The sequence below is a fragment of the Gigantopelta aegis genome, chromosome 8 (assembly GCF_016097555.1).
Source record: "Gigantopelta aegis isolate Gae_Host chromosome 8, Gae_host_genome, whole genome shotgun sequence".
Taxonomy (NCBI): domain Eukaryota; kingdom Metazoa; phylum Mollusca; class Gastropoda; order Neomphalida; family Peltospiridae; genus Gigantopelta; species Gigantopelta aegis.
The window spans coordinates 10,294,641-10,316,578 of record NC_054706.1 but is presented as its reverse complement, the minus strand read 5'-3'; the positions used below and the strand labels follow the sequence as shown (position 1 = coordinate 10,316,578).

The following is a 21,938-nucleotide window of genomic DNA, read 5'->3' as shown; positions in this document are numbered from 1 at the left end:
GTCATAGGCCGTGGTATGTGTTTTCTTGTCTGTGGGAAAGTGCATATAAAAGATCCCTTGCTACATTACAAAAAATGTAGCGAATTTCATCTGATGACTACGTGTCAGAATTACCAAATCTTTAACTTGCAATAGCCGATGATTAAATAATAAATGTACTCTAGCGGTGTCGTTAGACAAAAACTTTTAAAGAATGATAAAATTCGCTTGAGCAGAGATGGTTTTCGACCCCCGAAAGGCAACCCCTGCAGACGCGCCTGCTGCTATATATTATTATACGTAACAACCTCAAAACAAAACAACGAATATGTCATAAAATACGTTTATTAAAACCTAACATGTATAGCACACAAGAATAAGTTAACAAACAACAAATATAACAATACAGAATAGGCGAACCCAAAAAGGAGTGTCTGCTACCTAGAAAGAACATACAACAAAAGCTAGTTTTCCAAAGTGTTATGTTCAAAGAACCCCCAACCAAACCACATCCTTTGTTTTAAAGTTGTCAATTAAACAGAAGATAACAAACAATTATTACAAGTAATTAAGCAGACACAATTATTCCAAAATTTACTCGTTTTTATTATCTTCATTCTTAGTATAATTTTTGTTTCTTCGTTCAAAAAACATTTTAGACACAAATTGTATTAAAATATTGTTTATATATTAAAGCAATTAGAATGTATTTATAATAAAATGAAGACAAATGTAAATTTAGTGTTGATAGAATAATGTAAATGAAATATATTCACCAAATACGCATGCTATTGGCCTAAACCTCAACCACCACCCACCTCACCTTCCCTACCCATCCCGAAAAACATAGAAAACGTAGCAGAAGAAAAAGCAAAAACAAAACATATTTTGTTAAACAAGAAACTTTTAACAATTAATCATTTTGCTTTACAACTTAGTAGGATCGTTCCATGTACTAAAATAAATTTTAAATAAATTAGATTTTTTAACCTGTAATAAATTTAACGTATTAAAAACACAACATTTTACCACCATCGCCTAATTACATACACTGTTTTCTTCTAAAAGTGTACACAAATACACGTTAATTAAACATTATTGGATAGAAATAATCACAGTCTCAATGATTTATATAAATAAGATAATACTATAGTCCACCCTCGATGGGTTGTTGTCTGCGCAAAACAATCGTCTAAACATTTGTATATAATAACAAAAACAAAGCAAACACAAGGCACTGAATTGATCAATACTTCTTAAAGGGACTGTCCTGAAAGGTTGCAGCTATTGAAGTTATTGGGCGGTAAAATCCGGTTTGGGCTACTACAAGCATTAGGACAACAGCCAACACCGTATAAATACAAACACTGACATTTTAAATAATAAGAAAATGTATTTAATTTGCATGTTACGTCATCGAAAAGGCTCTACTGGTCGGAAACATTTTACAATGGTTGTAAACACAGGACTGTCCCTTTAAAAGAAGCTATTGAGACAATATACTGATGGAAAGGAACACCTAAATAGTAACAGAAAATAATTATTGACTGCAGCGAAAACTCTCGTTCACAGTATTAGAAGGCTAAACAAGTTACTGACAGTACTGTCATTTAATCCTATATTACAAGTTTAAAGTGTATATAATGCAACCATAAGTACTCGGGCAGTAAAGTTCAAAGTGTATATAATGCAACCATAACTACTCGATCAGTAAATCAAATTTGGATTGTTTCTTTCCATTAGTATATTTTACATAAAACGTTGCACACGTTACACAAATACCTGGTATATCACATAACAAATGATCAAATTCACTAGGTCCCTAGCTACCTCTTACTGAATTAAAAACAAATGTCTTTGTAAATAGATGTACTTAGACACCCCCCCCCCCCCCAAAAAAAAAAAAAAAAAAAAAAAAAAAAAACCCCAAACAAAACGAACAAACACAAAAAAACACAACAACAACCCAACAACAACAAAACAACAAAAAGAACCCCAACAACAAACAAAAACCCCAAACAAAAAACAAAACAAACAAAAAACCCCAACAACAAACAAAAACAAACAAACAAACAAAACAAAAACACACAAAAAACTATTACCCCCACCCCCCCCAAACAAAACAATATTTAAAAAAAATAAAAAATAATAAATAATAAATAAATAAATATGAAACCTAGACCAAAATATAGAGCATTTTGTGTCTTAATAACATAAATGTTTAAAAACAAAATCAAGTACAAAACAAATTATTACCGGCTATGATTCATAAAGTTCAAAGAACAATACTATTTATATATATACATTCACCAAACACTTGAACAACAAAATAACATACCAAGTTATCACATTTGACAGTATGTCATCCATATCAATAAAATTTAATTTTAAAACAATATTCAACACTGGTCCAGCATTTGTTGTAAAAATATATTTTAGTATCACAAAAACAGACGGTATGAGGTACCTCTAAATCACAGATAATGACATTTTGTAAGTAAACAAAAACAAACCGAGAAAGATGACAGACTTTACAGAATAATACGACAGTTGTGTATGTATCTAGTGTGCATACGTACATGCAGGTGCGGGTACGTGCACCTATTAGGATTTTTACAATGTGATATATTTTGTATAACGGTATACAATAGTTTACAGTATTTACGGCGGGGTACTTTATTCATTCAGCTTCTGAAGTCATTTAATCACTTGACCAACACTGGCTACAGCTGGGCATTTTCACGGTTTTTGACGTCTGTCATCAGTAGTTGACGAAAAGTGGTTATCCGTGTGATAGATTCGCCATCAGTATCTGTAAAACATTATCAAAATATCTTCTTTTAATTGATTTTTTTTCTACAGGACCGTGAGGAGGATGTACAAATCATACAAAAAACGAAGAAGCGCTCCTTTGTCTAGCTGTTAGAAACCACTGCGTCCCGATTCTTGTTTTACAAGCTGACTTGGACCGACCTTGGTGCTGCAGTGGTTAAGCCATCGACGTAAGGCCAAGTGGGTTCGCATTCCGACATCGGCTCGCCACACCAGAACGAGCTTTAACGGTTCAATGAATAGGTGCAAGGTCACTACACCGACTTCTCTCTCACTAACCACTAATCTAGATAGCTGGAGTGTTTGCCCAGGACAGCGTAATTGAACCTTAATTGGATATAAAGACTAAAATTAAATGCAAATGAATGCGATTTTGGCATCACACGACCCAGTTCCATGTTCTTACACTCTTCTAGGGCGAGACGTAGCCCAGTGGTACAGCGCTCGCTCGATGCGCGGTCGGTGTGGTATTGATCACCGTCGGTGGGCCCATTGGGCTATTTCTCGTTCCAGCCAGTGCACCACTATTGGTATATCAAAGGCCGTGGTATGTACTACTCTGTCTGTGGGATGGTGCATATAAAAGATCCCTTGCTGCTAATCGAAAAGAGTAGCCCATGAAGTGGCGACAGCGGGTTTCCTCTCTCAATATCTGTGTGGTCCTTAACCATATGTCTGACGCCATATAACCGTAAATAAAATGTGTTGAGTGCGTCGTTAAATAAAACATTTCTTTCTTTCTTTCTTATGAACGTAGAAGAGTATAAAGAAAGACATGGGCTACTCTTTCCGATTAGCAGCAAGGGATCTTTTATTTGCGCTCCCCACAGGCAGGATAGCACAAACCATGGCCTTTGTTTAACCAGTTATGGATCACTGGTCGGTGCAAGTGGTTTACACCTACCTATTGAGCCTTGCGGAGCACTCATTCAGGGTTTGGAGTCGGTATCTGGATTAAAAATCCCATGCCTCGACTAGGATCCGAACCCAGTACCTACCAGCCTGTAGACCAATGGCCTAATCATGACGCCACCGAGGCCTGTCTCTACGTTCATAAAGATTTCATTAACACTACTACTACTACTGCTGCTGCTACTGCTACTGTTGCTGCTTCTGCTGCTTCTGCTGCTGCTACTACTACTGCTGCTGCTGCTACTACTACTACTACTACTACTACTACTACTACTACTACTACTACTACTACTACTACTACTACTACTACTACTACTACTACTACTACTACTACCACCACCACCACCACCACCACCACCACCACCACCACCACCACCACCACCACCACCACTGCTACTAATCATCTTCTGGGAAATATTATATCATGACCTAGCCTCAGAATGCGTAACAAAGATGTTAGAAGTAAAACAGGATTCCTTTTCAAGAAAATAAAATGAACTCTCTCTCTCTATCTCCCTCTCCCTCTCCCTCTCCCTCCCTCTCTCTCTCTCTCTCTCTCTCTCTCTCTCTCTCTCTCTCTCTCTCTCTCTCTCTCTCTCTCTCTCTCTCTCTCTCTCTCAACAGTATAGACATATGAAGAGAACAATTCATAAAAAATGCATACCTGATTTTGCCTTCAAAAACCCATCCGTTTTCTTCCCGGTGATGATTTCTTTAGCAGAGTGCCACAAGTATGTCGTAAGTTCCAGATCCCTGTCATTGCTGCGATCTTGGGCAAGCATGTCCATCGTGTCCAGTAATATCGTCATAAAGATATTTGCCAGTGTAAAGGTCACGACGATGATGAAGGTTATGAAGTATATCAAACCAAACCAGTTGCTTTCGGCAGGGATGTTCATCTTGGTGAATCCAGCGTGACCCAGCACGCCAGAGAAGAGACTCTCCAAACACGTGATGATGTCTTTGTATTCCTTTGCGAAGGGGCCGAAGAACAGGGTGCCACATGCAGCGAATGCCAGCAGGATGAGGAAAATGTAGAAAAAGAAACCAGGAAGAGTCTTAGAGCTTTGCTTCAATACAGTGAAGACGGTACGGGTGAATTTTGTGAGGCCCAGAACCTTGATAAGTCGCATAGTTACAAGGGCTATAAGAATGGCAACAACGTATATAAAGAAGCCATCCCATACTGAAATGTGGTAGAAGTTGATGAAAATGCGAGAGTTCTCTTTGAACTTAGCTATGGCTTCATTGGTATACATAAGCCTGATTAAGTACAAGACGACTGCAGCAAAAGACAGACCGACAGTGGCGAGTTCAACTATGTTCCAGAACACCGTGAAGAACGTCCATCTCTCTTTTAGCAAGCGGACTCCCATAACCACGACCCATACAACAGTGGTTATCATGAAAAGGATTTCGCATATCAGAACGAAGCTACCCAGAGTTCCTGTTAGCTGTAGACTTCTGAAGGTGAAGATATTGGTATAGTGAAAGACAGCGCCCGTTTCGGGAAACTCGGAAAGTAAACTGATGTAAGCAAACATGTTCAGGTTTGTAGAATATACAGTGAACTCTAAAAACACAGCTCTCGTGCGACGGTCAATCCACATGGTTTCTATCAGTTCAGCTATTGATTTTTTAGCCACTGGGCGACTGATGTCCAACTCCGCTATATATCCACCTCCACCATACACCTTGAATGTGCCTGCTATAGGAATACCCCAGATTTTCCAAGCTGGTATGAAAGTCCAGGCTGCACTTGTTAGTCTCAACCCTTCATCCTCGTTACATGGTTTTGTAGAGTTCCAGCCCTCACAATAGTCGCGTGTATCTTCATTAGCAACTGAATATGGTGGAATGCAGTTGACATTGCCTAAATATGGCAAGGAACAGGAAGCTGAAATAGTATAAAAATAGATGAAATAAATTATGTTACTTGCTTAGAATATTATACGAGACAGATTATCATATTAAAGCCAGCAGCTTATCAAGAGCCATTATGAAAAAGGTTCCTTTATTTATAAGATAGATATTGTTTGGCAACAAGCTTTAATAGGAAAACGGATGGGTTGCCAATCGATTCCACCCGCAGAGACGAATGTGCATAGTGAGTTTGGACAAGGTTAGTATCCCTTGAAATGGAAAATCTATAACACAACTGTAGTACTCACGGCTTTGCCATATAAACTGATTAACACTGCTAGGAAGATGAAAACTGAATTGGACATGTTATTGCAGACTGTAATCCTGAAGATATTACAATATTATAATATATCTCCATTTTTTCCAGTCCACTTCAAATCGCCTTCCAAGTCTTAAAGGAGGGGACAATTAAGGCATTTGGCCTGGAATGCATATTCAACGATATATAATGCAGATTATTGCTTAATATCAACAGGTATAATCGTATAGTTAATTCATAAAACGGTTAAATGTGATGGCTATTATATATAATGGGCGCAGCCATTTTGTACCATCCCAGTGAATACGCCCTCTGGCGAGCTGGTGGTTACATAATACCTAACGTGTCACGTCAGGAATTAGTCTTCGAACTGAAAAAACAAAACATACCTGATGTGTGCGAATGCATCGCACTGTTCTGTAATAATAGCCATCCCAGTAAGCCAGCAACACTTATATATTATTTTTCAATACAAAATAAACCACCATTGTCAAAGTGTTGAAATAACTGTACATTGTATTATGTTTTGTACATAAATTAACCCATGTACTGAAATAATAATCAGAGTGTTTTCTTAGTTAATTGGTCTTTTCTTTCCGTGGCCTGTACCTGTGGTTCCTGATTGGCAGGTCTAGACACACTAAAGAGACGTGCCTCTTTTATTAAGATCACAAGGTATTGTTTGATAGCCGCACGGACATCCATCAAATCGTAATGAACATTATCAGACGTCCTGCTTTATTACTGTAAGTAATTCTGTAAACCCTTTTATTAAGTAGACTTTCCAATCTAAAATCACAAAGCTGACCAATTACGTAGTCCCAATAGGCCTAATAATATGCATTTTTTTCTATGGATTTTTTTTAAAAGAAAAATACTAGAACTCCATTTTGTTCTATTGATGCAAATTGAAATATATTTAGTTAACTAGGTTATTATACTATCAAGTCATTTATGTTGTTTTACAAGTCAGGTTGAATAAAGGGAAGCGCCTTGTAAATTAGACCGTTTGTTTACACTGTGCACAGAGGAGATGGACGGAGCTGACGCCACTTCGCCCCAACCTATACCACCGGACGTCACAAAAACGAAACAAAATGGCTGCCCTCAGTTAGCAGGAATAATTAAGTTTTTTTATTAATTCTAAAATTACACGTGTTTCATTTGTTAAAGTGTCAGTATGTGTTGGTGGTCCGGGTATGCATCTTTCCAACACATACGGCTCTTGTTTGAGTTGACCCTACCTTTAATAATAATTATATACAGTGGCGTTTTGTGTAATCATATCCTTAGCATTTCCATAAGAACACAACCATTGTGAAAAAAGGAGGATGATTATAAACTAGCTAGTCAAACAGAGAAATATATGGCTGCAGCAATTTTATTACCTGCATCCCATCTCCCCTACGCAGTTAACATTATTGTGCAATGAAGAAAGGAACTTGAAGAGTATGTAAAATTGTTAGCCTAAACGTTGTCCACATTAACATTCTGGTCTGGTGCTTATGAAACTAAGTCTAGACTCGAGACTAACATAGTATAAGACACTAATGTCATACCAACGCCATACAATCATGAACAATATTAGGATCTCAAAATAGGACACGGTTGTTGAATTTCTTTCTATGTTCCTGTCTTAGTTTTTGTTTGTTTTGTTATTATTAGTGATACATAATCAATAACCAGGAAATGCTGTGGCTAGAAGATGAATCTTACTTTTCCTTTCTCTGAGTAGTCTTAGTCTGGGCGCCCCAACACGGAGATTGCTAAGATCCGACATCAATAGTCTGTCTGTTGCCCCGAGCAGATCATCGTTGTAATTCTCCTGTGGGAACATGGCGTCCATCACTGTATAATTGAGCCACACGTAGTACTCTCGTACACTGTGAACCTGCGAGTAGAAAACAGCCACATGTAGTACTCTCGTACACTGTGAACCTACGAGTAGAAAACAGCCACATGTAGTACTTTCGTACACTGTGAACCTATGAGTAGAAAACAGGCACATGTAGTACTCTCGTACACTGTGAACCTACGAGTAGAAAACAGGCACATGTAGTACTCTCGTACACTGTGAACCTACGAGTAGAAAACAGACACATGTAGTACTCTCGTACACTGTGAACCTACGAGTAGAAAACAGACACACGTAGTACTCTCGTACACTGTGAACCTACGAGTAGAAAACAGCCACACGTAGTACTCTCGTACACTGTGAACCTACGAGTAGAAAACAGCCACACGTAGTACTCTCGTACACTGTGAACCTACGAGTAGAAAACAGGCACACGTAGTACTCTCGTACACTGTGAACCTACGAGTAGAAAACAGCCACATGTAGTACTCTCGTACACTGTGAACCTACGAGTAGAAAACAGGCACATGTAGTACTCTCGTACACTGTGAACCTACGAGTAGAAAACAGACACATGTAGTACTCTCATACTATGTGAACCTACGAGTAGAAAACAGACACATGTAGTACTCTCATACTATGTGAACCTACGAATAGAAAACAGACACATGTAGTACTCTCGTACACTGTGAACCTACGAGTAGAAAACAGGCACATGTAGTACTCTCATACTATGTGAACCTACGAGTAGAAAACAGGCACATGTAGTACTCTCATACTATGTGAACCTACGAATAGAAAACAGGCACATGTAGTACTCTCGTACACTGTGAACCTACGAGTAGAAAACAGACACATGTAGTACTCTCATACTATGTGAACCTGGAGTAGAAAACAGACACATGTAGTACTCTCATACTATGTGAACCTACGAGTAGAAAACAGACACATGTAGTACTCTCATACTATGTGAACCCGCGAGTAGAAAACAGACACATGTAGTGCTTTCTTACACTGTGAACCTGCGAGTAGAAAGAGAAATGTGCTAACCCTAGTAAATCCACTTGACAAGTCTGAGCTCAGTGACAGAACAGTTATTATATTTAAAATGCTATATCTAGTCACGAAAAAGTCAAAAGGACGTTATGAAATGGTCAGGACGGCTACTTCGTTTATAGGACGACTATCTGTTAAAATACCTAACTCAAGGGAACAAACCATAACTTGCCAAGACAAACATAAAAGAAAACTGAAAAACCTTAAAACACAAACACACACAGACACACACAAGCACACACAAGCACACACACACACACACACACACACACACACACACACACACGCACACAGATCACTACCATCACCAACAACAACCGCCCAGCTGCAACTGCCCTGTAATCCTTATGTTAAAGAGATAGGCTGCACGACATTTTTGTTGTACAGCCTATCTCTTTAATATAAGAATTAATTATCTTCCCAGATTGTTTAAAATTAAATTCTAAGTTTTACCGTCACTGTGGTGTGCTGCACTGCCTATCAAAATGCATAATCAAGAACTATTGCCGAATGTCGATATCAAAAGAAGCCAATTGGAATCAAAAGTCTTCTTTTTTTCTTCTTTTTTTTTGTGTGAAAGCATTGTCGATGTCACGCCAAAGGAATGTTGCCCTTTTTATGGTAACGTTTCTGGCAATTGTTGTAACCTAATGCTACTAATGGAGAAATGAAGCAGATTTCCTCTCGAAGAATATATGACAAAATTAGAAAATGTCTGACATCGAATAACCGATGATTAATAAATCAATGTGTTCTCGTTAAACGAAGCAAACGTGAAATGTAACGTCACGTTTTAACCTGTCGGTCAATCATAACAGGATATTTCAATACTTTTAAGAAAAGTGGTAAATGAAATTATTCGAATGTTGGCCACTTTTTTGTGTGGGGTGGGGATGGGGCATGCCGCATGTAATTCTTTACATACAGTGTAATCGTTACACTTCACAAGAAAAATAAATATTTTGGAACCATTTAGAATGAACCATCAACATTAATTTATTTTGTTATACCGTCCAACGTCATTTTAGGATAGCGACCTCCGTCCCCCCCCCCCCCCCTCGTCCCAGAATCTACCCCTGGCGAGGTCAGAGGTCGGATCTGTGATGGGCGTGCCTAAACCATTTTTTGGACAGTGGCACGTAAATAGAGTACCCATACCCATTGGATAGCGTATGGCTATATTATAGTCCTGTTCAATTGTTTAGACCCAATCTAATTAAAATTAGCTCCACTATTACATGTGGATCTAACACCAGCCAGTTGGAGCTCATGTCCACCAATCAAAACCTTCCTTGCAGAATCCTGCCAGTGATTTAAAAATAATTTGAAAACATTCCGAATTATTCTGAGGGTATACAATATGTTTCATGTAAATTACGAATGCCTTATTTAGACCAGTAGAACTAATTTTAATCGGATTGCTAACAACACTGCGTAGTCCCCAATGTCCAGGTAACATTTCGTCTGTAAATAATAATTTAAATATTGACCAATCACACTTCGCCTTTTATAACGTTAACGGGGTGGGTTATCAGTCTTCAATTTTACATTAAAAATTATTTATTTATTTATAAAACCCCCCAACTAAATCAGTCTTCAGTTTTACATTACAAATTATTTATTTTATAAAATAAAACATGTTTTAAGGCATTCGTAATTCACACGAAACATGTCATATACCCTCAGGATAATTCGGAATGTTTTCAAATTATTTTTAAATCACTGGCAGGATTCTGCAAGTAAGGTTTTGATTGATGGACATGAGCTCCAACTGGCTGGTGTTAGATCCACATGTAATAGTGGAGCTAATTTTAATTAGATTGGTTTAGACCCTACGATTTTTGCAAATGTTACGTTTAATTCAATCCATGTTTTCGTTACATTTGCATGAAAACAAACCCAAACCCCGACAGGTTTTACATACAATTCATCATCTAAAATGCACGAAGTTGACTGATTTCCATTTTACAAAAATCTGTGCATGTTGAATGTGATACTTTTCTCTCTATTGTGTTTGCTATAAACTTTGTACCACGATAGTAGCCTTATTTCACGATTACATGCCAGATCACTCACATACATTTATATGATTTGTCTACATTCTCCATTAAGTTACGATAATTGCCGGAAATGTTACCATATAAACATCAACATTTCCGTTGTCGTGACGTCAACAATGCATTGGCGTTTTAATTAATCTGCTTATTGATGTCACAGTGATAGTAACTGCATTTTTCAGAATTTAGTGCCAGCAGAATCGCTGTTTGACATTTATAATCACATTTATTTTAAATGTGTATAAATGTAAAATGTGTATAAATCAGACACTACCGAATAAGGTCTCACTACACAGATGTCATCTGCCATTGAAACCCATGTTAAATTGCCCAACTTCAAACGAAGATTGCCAATAGAACGGGTTCTCATTGGCACCGACAACATACACCATTGCGAACATACATTATATAAGCATTTATTTTCACTCCAAAATTGAGAACATTTCCGTCTCAGTTTTTTTCTCTATGACCGCATCTGGCTGTAGTACCGGTCCGAACAGGTGGTTCATTAACCGATTCACTCCGGCAGTCTCTTGCGCTGTACACCCATGTCCCAAAAGGTCAAAGCACAATATTACAAAATAGCATGGGTAAAATACAGCCAGAAGGCTTACCATTAAACATACATATTGTTTTAATTCTTCACCATTTCCTAGAAGTGAATATGTGAACCATAACATGTGTCACAATTAGGAACTATATTGGATGAATGAACTCTCACCCGGAAGTGATCTGTGTAGTGAGACCCAACCACTGCTAACTACTATGCTGTTCTGTTGCGATATCGTTTACGTGCTGATTGGATCCGTGAATGGGGGTACGTGTTGTTTTTCTTCTTTGTTTGCTTAATGTGTTGTTTTGTGTGTTTGTTTGTTTGTTCGTTCGTTTGACTGATTAATACATTGTTTGTTTATCAGGACAGTTAAGGAGGGAGGTTGGGGTGCGTAGCAAGCCCGTAGCCAGCATGTTTAGCGGGGGAGATTGAAATTTCATGTGTACGGAACTTATCAAACGCGAGCGCCGAAGGCGCGGAGCCGTAGACGGGTGGGGTGGAGGTGGGGGAGGGGGTCCCCCAGATTTTTATATATATATATATATATATATATATATATATATATATATATATATATATATATATATATAACCCCTTGCCAAACAATATGAGGACGCCGGTTACACTCGAGAATAATGCACTAACTTTTGTTGCGAAATATATGTTAACAAATTGCATTAAGTTGTGGTATGGATGTTAAATGGCCTGTCACAGAGCCATGACGAGAAACCGTTTGTTTTCAGTCGTACCAATGTATTTATAATAAATGACACAAATTGTAACAAATTTAAGCCTACTGGAACACATTGACTACTAATCAGCGGTTATTGGATGGCAAACGCAGTTATATCGACACTTGGTCACAGATGAAATCAGCTGTCGCCACATGGCTACTCTTTCCAAATAGCAGCAAGGAATCTTTATGTGCACTTCCCACATCACACAAACAGGATAGCACACACGTCATCCTTTGATGGAAGTGTTATGGATCACCGGCTGGGTCGGGACATAATCAAACGGGCCCACTGAGGAGGATCCAACCTTCAGCAAATGGAACCTCAGACAGACGTTGCTACGTCCCGCCCCCTAACTTGCATAAGATCATACCATTTCATTGTATAAATACAGTCCAGTTCTGAGTTGCATTTTCCTCGGGCGAATAATGTTACAACCTCGTTCACATCTATATATTGGTCATAATGAATTGTTAGGAGCGCCAAATTAGAAAGGTGCTCGTGTCCCATAGAAGCAGGCATGTATGTATGTATGTATGTAGTCGCTGGATGGTGCTAAAGCTTCGCTCACACTCGCACGAAGTAACCGGTAACGTGCACGCGAGATTTAGCAGAACGAAGATATTGGGAAACATTGTTGTATCACAAGCTTTTAGGGCCCGTGCAAGGGAGCTCGGTTTATCTATGGCCGTCCTAAATTTATGCCGCCATCGATCCAATTCCGTTGTCACAAGATGAGGCGTTGGCAAATCATCAACATACATCGCTATAGCTTATTTAACCATACCGCTATAACTGATTTGGTGATTGAAGAGTCCGACGGGTAGCAAACCCGGCTACGTTGTTCCGGTCATTTGGGGACAAGGACTTTTATATGTAAAATCCCGACCCCCCCCCCCCCCCCCCCCCCCCCACCCCCCGGCTACTGGCCTGCGTAGTAAGCTGAAGGAGCCAGGGCGCAAAATTCTGGACTGGTGGAAGGGACTCGGTGGGTGCTAACGGTCCACTGGTTAGGGGGCGCAATACTTGCCTTGCTCAGAAATAATAAACTTGTAATAAATTCCATAGTATGAAAAAAGGCGTTCCCTGTGGGAAGGACTAAACTTGATTAACCATATATATATATATATATATATATATATATATATATATATATATATATATATATATATATATATATATGGTGAAAAGTAAAGTCATATTTTCACTGTATTTTAGCTACAGTGAAAATAGAAATCGTATTTACTTTTTTGTAAAAGTTCATGATTAAATTATCTCTCTTTGTCTCGTTTCTTCGTATTTAAGTTTGATGATTACCAATGCATCTGATCGTATTTGAAAAAAAAAAATGAAAGTAATTTGAACAACTTTTCGGATAAAAAAGAGACATGAAGTGCAGTTATGATAAAATATCTAAAACGAATTGAATACGAAGCTAAATAATGATGACTCAATGTCCTGTCATTGTGTGTAAGTTATATTTTAACGGCGTTCGATTTGTTTTGTTTTTGTGGGTTTTTTTGGACGATCGCTTTGTCAGGTATGTTTGCACAGCAGTATTATGAAATACTACTAATTATATTGGGAACTACTACTGAGGAACCAGTGGAGTCCTCTCCTTTACGGTACCGTATTGGAGTTGCCCTCTAAGGGAAACCTAGACGGCGGAGATATTAATAGGGGTAAGCGGTATGTGGCTCGTGGATCCTCCTCTTTGTGGGGCCTAAAGAGGTGGGGCACCCAAGATACCTAGGGGCCACCTTCATGCCAGGATTAAAGTTAAAGGCTGTTGGTTGTCTCCCCAGTTCTTGAAAAATAGAAATCCGTTTGCTGTGGCCGAATTGATCCAAAATTTTAAACTTGTTTTTTTGTGTTGTTTTAAAGATTCTGAAGTCTATATCAAAATCTATGCATTAAATGTTAATTTAATAATTAAATAAAGATAATTTTTATTCAAAAAATTTCTTTTAAAAAGTCTATGGTCAAGTAAATGTTCTGGAAAAAAGGTCCATCGGAAGAAATGTATCATGGCGTTAAGTGTTTTCGATAGGAAAAGCGAAAGATATTAACAAAAAGCAAAAGATACTGTCAAAAATTTGAAAACATGTATATAATAAATATACATTTTCATGTTGTGTTTTCGAATACGATTTTTCTGTTAATTAGTGAAAATATGGTTTGTACACATCACTCGTTGTATTCGAAAAAAAACCCATGAAATAAAACTCCCATCCCTCTCTCTCTCTCTCTCTCTCTCTCTCTCTCTCTCTCTCTCTCTCTCTCTCTCTCTCTCTCTCTCTCTCTCATTATATATGGACTTTTTAATTTTTATTTAGTTATTTTATTTATTTATTTAATTATTATTATTATTTATTTTTTTTTTGGGGGGGGGGGGGGGGCGTAAGCAAACCCAATATGTAAATAATGCCAGGATTTCAAGGCCCCGAAATTAGATGAGACCCGAAAGATCCAGTGTTTAGCAAATTAATAAGATATCAGAGAACATTTTGTTATCAGAGAGATTGTTACACAATTTTAAAACATTTTACTGCAGTTGCTAATCAATGTTCAATTGACTAAAACTATCGCTAAACAATCCCAGTTGTTGTGTTTCACATATTCGCTTCTAGTAATTGGTAAAAAAATTAAAACGATTTATATTTTTCAATGGTAAGCTCACTGGTGGATTTGTAATATTGTGCACTGACCGTTTGGGTCAACGGTATGTTCGGACCACTATTACAGAGAGATGCGGTCATAATAGCAGAAAATTGAGACTTAAATGATGTCAATTGTGGAGTGAAAATAAATGCTTATATAATATATTTTCGCAATGATATATGTTGTTACTCAGGCACGGCGGAACAGGAGGGACTGGGTGTGAGGCAGCTCCCCCATTAATTCTGAATAAAAATATTATTGGTAGTAAATCCTAAGGCAGATATGAATTTTACTTATAGAATACAGGAAATAGCATTTCAGGACTTCTAGTTTTCAAACGTTTACAGGGAAGCATACCTAAGAACCCGCTAGAAACGTTGCTTGCACCCTTGATCTCAGTTACCCCCCCCTCCCCCCACGCAATGTCTACGTGCTTCCGCTACGCCTTTAACTGCCGACTGGAACCCGTTGTATTGGCAATCTTCATTTGAAGTTAAATTAAACGAGTTGGTAACACAATTTGTTTAAATAAAACCCAATAATTAACAAAATCATAGTTAACAGATATGACCTAACCTTTTGACCTTACTTTGTATACAAAGTACGTCTGTCATTTTTAGTAATTCGTTCTAAGAATATAATTTGAACTCTGAACATAATTTTCTTCTTCTTTGTTTGTAAAACGTTATAATCATATTAAATAGGAACGTATCCTACACAGGGTATAGTGACGCGTTTGTACACATCCGAAGCCCACGAAAACAATTGTACCGCTGTGAAAACAATCTCACCCTCTCTTCTAAGAATCCTGCATGCGTGGTTTAAATAAACGTGACATAAAAAAAAAAACACCCAAAGAAACCATACTGAAACAAAATGGGAGTTAAAGGGACATTCCTGAGTTTGCTGCATTTTTTAAGATGTTATCGACTAACAGAGACTTTTTAACGATTGTAATTACATATCAAATATATGTTTCTGCATAAAATAGTAGTGGTTGTACATTAAACGTGTTTCTGATCGTTTTAATATTTGTACTAGGTTAAATTTAATCTTATTTCCTAAAATATTGTTTTTTTGTACGTACGAAATTATTTGATGACAAAATCCAGTTTGGGCTTCTTACAAATATTAAAGACGACCAGAAACACATTGAATATTCAGACACTGATATTCTAAACAAGAAAAAATATTTAATATGTAAGTTTAATCGTAGACATATTTCATTTTTCGGAAACGTCTTACAATGCAGCAAACTGAGGAATGTCCCTTTAATAGGGCATTCTGGTATAACTAGGACAGAACGCAGTGTTAACTCTGTCTGTACTAATGCTACATGCATGCTTACAAGGTATTCTTAAGTTAATGTTAAACACACTTTATTTTGGGAAACAAAATGGCGTTAATACAGCATTCTGCTATGTTGTAACTAGGACAGAAGGCAATGTTAAATTCTGTCGTTATATTTTGATTACATGGTATTCTTTAAGGTAATGTCTACAGAAAAGAGAACAATACTAAGAAGCAGCAAATGAGGATGAACCAAGGCTAGGATCTTTTGAGTCGGGGGACAGATGCATTGTGGCAACGAACGAGCATGGAAGGCGCAAGACAGCCATTTCAGGGGGTTTACAAAATTAAAATCCTTTTTAAGATATTCTTTAAGTTTCTATTATTTTTACCGGATTATTATTATTATTATTATTATTTTATTTTATTTTATTTTATTTTATTTTATTTTATTATTATTATTATTATTATTATTTTTTTTTTTTTTTTTTTTTTTTTTTTTTTTTTTTTTTTTTGGGGGGGGGGGGGGTACTGCCCCATTGCCCATACGCTAGCTACGGCCCTGTGAACAAGACTACCACAGGCAAACACTTACATTGTCAGTTGGTGCAAGCGGGGCACCTGGTTTGTAGACTGGTCTTAATGGACGGAACAGCTGGTTCTGCAGGTTTGTGCGTAGCAGAAAGCCGTGAGGATCTCTGTTGGTGTAGCCAATGGAACAGAGGAGAATAAGCAGAAAAACCGTCACTATGAACTCGCTAATAGCCTTGTGCATCTTCGATCGCTGATTAACCCTGAACTTGACTTCCTCCATTTCAGACTCAGGAAAGGGGCTTTTGTAGTCCAAACGTTTTCTGGCTGAAAGAAGCAAAACGAGTAAAACCATTACATTGCTGTGTCAGGTGTTATGATCAAAGATGAATGGTTAAAGTTCTCATGTGATGATTTAACTACTTCAAACCTATATTCTATCAAAATGACCACTAAGACACATTCTTCAACATCGCTGAAAACAATAATTGTGCCATGTATAGGCTATATGTAAATCCGTCTGATGCTTTTGAAAATATTAAATACATATCTAACCTGTATCCTAACCATTTAACCATGTTAGTGTTTGATATTTAATTGTAAAGTTTAAAATACATACCACCATTTCCTAACAGAGGACAAAGAAAACACTAGATCAATAAATAAACTGAAAACACCCAAAGCCCTCACCCCAAAAAACAAAACAAACAAGCAAAACCTCTCAAAAATATGCTTCGAAATTGATCGAAACCTAAAAGATAAATTCCTAAAATTATTATTAACTAGATTTATGCCACTAGTGTTAGGAGTGGATTTCTTCCTAAAACAAATTAGGAGGGCGACTGTTCTATACAGGAATCTTCTGATACTCGGATATTGACTCATATAAATATTCCACACAGAAATATTCTCAAATTTTTCGGAAAATCGTAATCTCACCACTTACTCAAAATCAATGATATTCCCTCCCTCTAGTGCGTTACGTAAAGATTTTGTTGAACGGACCCCTTCGAAAATATTCAAATATTTAACCACTTCAGTTTTTATCCCAGCTATTAGCACGACATAGTGGTTTAGCCTGTCGTGTGCTAAGATACAGGTCTGATATATAGATTTGGTATATAGATACTCATGTTTCACAGTTAATAACTTAAAAACACAACATTTTCCTTCTGTGGAGTAACATACATACATACCTGTTAAAAAGATATTGTAATGAAACATTCTGATAAGCAAAACTGTCAATATTTATCTTAATTTTTACAAAACGAAAATCCAAAAGTACAGATAAAAACAGTTACTAAAAATTGTTTTTGTTAACATTCTAAGAAACATGATTATTTAAAACAATAACTGCAATATTAATATTTATAATTCTAATACAACTGGCATATAAGCCTTTTTGAAATTGGTTAAGTGTCGTGATAAATCAGATGATATGTGTACGCTATCATGGGGCAACAATGATTTACCAAGAAGACAAAATTCCGAGAACGCGTCCGATATGGTGACACTTAGCCTCATATGTGGTGTTTTAATTGGTATATTAATTCCGCGTCTTCCATTATATTTAAACGTCAGTATAAATAGTAATAAAACTATATTACTAACTAATGATATTATTGTTATTATTGTTTTGTGTCATTGTAATTGTTAACACTTCGTTAGCAGCAATGAACACCCACCCACCACAAGTAAGATCCGGTCACTGATCGATCGCAGCAGTCAAATCGATCATGTATCTTATCGCCTGTATTCTAACATGTGTTCCCACAAACAGGTTCATCAGAAATAATTGTATCACAATCTGAAGTACACCATATTTGTTTAGAACATACTTTTTGGGTCAATAAAATTGATAAACAAGACAAGATGGAAATGACTATCGATTTCTTAAGCACAGTTTTAAACAACATTAACTGCTTTAGAATATCACAAAATTTTGAAAAACTCACAAAAATAATACTATCATATTATATTATTTTATGTATTTATGAAAAAAAAACGAAGACAAAATAGGTTAATAAAACTTGTAGACCTACCTCATCAACGTGTCTTTTGTCCAAATTCAATATCAGGTTGAAACATCGATTCACGTTTTGCAACATAAATTAACAGCAAACGAATTTTTTTCAGAATATCCTGTATTACAATAGATCATTTTCAAAATACAGACTACAATACTAATAAATTTGCCATTTGCTTTGCTCCTAAGTCAGTGACATCATGTCAAGAGAAAAAACATAGTTGTAGTGTGTCATTTGTGTAATGTATCACACAAAACAGTCGACTGTTATAAGATATTATTACTTACGTATTGTTGGTTTTCCGATTCGACAATTCATCTCATAGATACGCTTCAAATCAAAACACTGTGGGTCGAACGACTTTGATGTTCTTCAGAATTATTGCAAAGATGATTGCCAGAAAAACAATCTAAACAAATGCAAAATACGTCGTTTTCAAGACAGAACAAATAAAATATTTCTCAAGTTTGCCTTGTTTAAATGGTACAATTGTAAAAGTTAAAGTTTGTTTTGTTTAACATCAATACTAGAGTTCATCGATTTATTCATAATATAATCGGCTGATGGACGTCAAACATTTGGTAATTTAGACTCATAGTCGTCAGAGAAAACCCGCTACATTTTTTCCATTAGCAGCAAGGAATCGTTTATATGCACTTTTCACACACAGCAAAAATATTAATTATTCAGTATTCTATATTCATTCATACATGGATTCCATTTCTAAAATTACATTATATACAATGCCCTGAAACAATAAACTAACATTATTGTATTTTCTATAGAATTTATTAGAATGCTTTTCATTTGTTTATGAATTGACATTAACCTTGAACGGATCCAGAATGAACATGGATTCAGCAAAGGACAAGAAGAAGGTGATGAGGAACTGTTCAGAAATCTCTTTCCCCCATTGTATAGTGTACAGGAATACGAAGAAGGCTGGTACCAGTGAAGCCAAAACCACGATGACCCAGGCGATGTAGACACAGAAGTGAGGCAGGACGCCCTCCTCGTCATCTACAATATCTTTTATGACCAGCACCTTCTGCAGTGAGACACTGTCCTTGTAAAACTTGAATCGTTTGAAACATGGCAACATCCAGTGTGTTGTGTACTCGTCTGTAGACAGCTGACTCTTGCTCAGCTTTGACTTCCTGAAATAGTGGTGGTCATAGATATGCAGTAACTAAATCGAATAGTGTGTGAAACACAGACTAACAAAAACCAATGAATATCTTACAGCTACTCGTTAACTCAAAACAACAATAGCCATATTGTATTTGTATTGTTTTCCATGTCGTATTTATGAAACTCAGAGATGAAGCTGTTCAGTCTTTTTAAAACATTTTGTACACGGTTGCAGGTATTTTAAATGGGGGATGGTTTAGGCGAATCGTAAACTTGCATAGTTTAGTTTTTTATAATCAACTTTTATTCCTGACGAAAAAAAGACTTAGACTTGCTGAAATGCTGATCATCATACTATTATTTCTTAACTGAAAATGTCAAAGCTGTCAATGGTGAACACTGCATCTATATATGTGGAGAAAGATTTATCATTCAGATAAATTGACTACAGTTAAGCCGATTGACCTAATATTTACCTGAAAAGAAGCATCATCACAAACACAGGAATGGCCGTGATGAGGGCACTCACAAAAGAAATCCACAGCTGAGATAAGCTAAATTTAAAAGGTCCTAATTCGAAGTCAGCCACTTGCTTTCGGTCTTTGAAATCCTTTCCTTTAAAGAACATTGCATTTGATATCATGGACAGCAGCAGAAAAGCCAAACAACAACCGACTCGCTGAACTCGACTGAAATGGCTCTTCACGGGTCTCAGTACGGTTGACAACCAGAGATGATCATCAGTCACGTGGACCCTGGCATGTTCAAAGAACATTGTTTTGAAGTTCTTCATGTTTTCAGAGCTCCCTACCCCAAGTATCGCTTCAATTTTTCCAGCTTCAAATGATAGCCACTTGTAACACAGGAAGTCAAACCTGAAAATATTCAGAATAGAAATATTTGAAATATAAAGATTCCCAATATTGAATTGCCTAAAATGTATTGTAAGACCGCAAGCATTTAATTACATATTACGAAACAAACACTATGTTTTTAGAGTGTCACTGGCTTCACTTAAATAATTATACAGACAATGGAATCATCATAGAATCCAGTAACACATGTTTAAAAACATATACTCAACAACGAAAGTTTAGCTAATGTTAAAAGAAATGGCATAACATTTATAAATGAACCTATTTTTATTAATTAGTATTCACATCTGAAATGTTTACCATTTACAAACAACATAAACTCTTCAACCTTTGCCTTAAAACAACAGGAGGACCTCGTTTTCTTTTAAGTTTATTCAACCAGGCAAATTTAGACGTCATAAAAGATATCTGCTAAACTTTCGTTGTTGAGTATATAAACATGATGGCCTATAATACAACAAACTGATTAAGGTTACAATTCAATGCTTATGATGTTTCGGTTATATAATTATAAGTTATATAATGAATGTCATTGCCCGTTTCATTTTTGGTTTAACTCATATCACTGCTATTACTGTATCGTATTCGACAGATCTACGTTTATACCTTTAAAATAAAGACTGTTGAAAACTACACGATCTTACTAGATGTGATTGAGTCTAGAACTGAACATTACTGAAAGCTTGCACGTATGTTGGTGCTTCAGAATCGAGATGGAAAATCGCAATTTAAAACTTCAAACAGCAATATCCTAAAAACAATATACTAATTTCTCAAGAATTAAGTACTGTTCTCGACTTTCTTGAATTTATGTATGTCGTAATCTAGGTAGTCTGAACGATCATTAGCTGCATATTCTGTTTTGAACTTTTCTTACCTTTCAGCGGTTTGAAGATCTATGACCTCTATCCTGTTCAGATACCAAGACGCCCAACTACCCTTGCCCGCATTGTCATGCCACACTCTGAGACACTGCAGGTGACCCAGTGGTAGTGGGACTGCCATGATGAAGTGTAGAACACTCCCTGCTCCAAATTCCTGTACAAGATGATGCCAAAATACTAAATATTAGAACACATGGTTTGATAAATTAACATTTAATCATCCTCAATCCTAACGTAACCCGTCAAAGTATTATACAAAAGCTGTAATATATTATGTTTTAATCAATAAGACCAACCTCGTGATCAACAACGTGTTCGGGACAGTGTTCCAACCTAACGTGTTGGGAAGAAATACCGAACACATAAAAGAAAAAAGAAG

At 36.7% G+C, this 21,938-nt stretch overlaps 2 protein-coding genes across 2 annotated transcripts in view; both read right to left on the bottom strand.

Moving 5' to 3' along the window:
* Positions 1–2,033: 2,033 nt before the first annotated feature.
* On the bottom strand, positions 2,034–17,290 carry LOC121379272 (polycystin-2-like). Its single transcript, XM_041507805.1, has 4 exons — positions 16,707–17,290; positions 7,622–7,796; positions 4,388–5,620; positions 2,034–2,791 (listed from the first exon to the last, which is right to left on the bottom strand). Exons 1-4 carry the CDS (start codon positions 16,995–16,997, stop codon positions 2,703–2,705), a joined length of 1,788 nt encoding a protein of 595 aa, XP_041363739.1. The 5' UTR covers positions 16,998–17,290; the 3' UTR covers positions 2,034–2,702.
* The window catches only part of LOC121379459, a 62,951-nt gene continuing 57,848 nt past the window's right edge, over positions 16,836–21,938 (bottom strand). The window contains exons 18-22 of the mRNA XM_041508101.1: positions 21,553–21,713; positions 20,277–20,675; positions 19,499–19,826; positions 18,957–19,078; positions 16,836–16,969 (exon numbers count right to left, since the gene is read on the bottom strand). Of these exons, the coding sequence (XP_041364035.1) occupies positions 19,007–19,078; positions 19,499–19,826; positions 20,277–20,675; positions 21,553–21,713 (960 nt within the window). The 3' untranslated portion in view covers positions 16,836–16,969; positions 18,957–19,006. The remainder of the gene's footprint in view (positions 16,970–18,956; positions 19,079–19,498; positions 19,827–20,276; positions 20,676–21,552; positions 21,714–21,938) is intronic.

Bases quoted from the DNA above. Each gene is read 5' to 3' on its own strand.
- LOC121379272 (XM_041507805.1), bottom strand. From the start codon at position 16,997: ATGGTTTTACTCGTTTTGCTTCTTTCAGCCAGAAAACGTTTGGACTAC. The intron at 7,797-16,706 runs GTAAGTGTTTGC...TTCTACTCGCAG, and splicing joins CGCTTGCACCAACTGACAAT to GTTCACAGTGTACGAGAGTA. The intron at 5,621-7,621 runs GTAAGATTCATC...ATACTATTTCAG, and splicing joins ACTACTCAGAGAAAGGAAAA to CTTCCTGTTCCTTGCCATAT.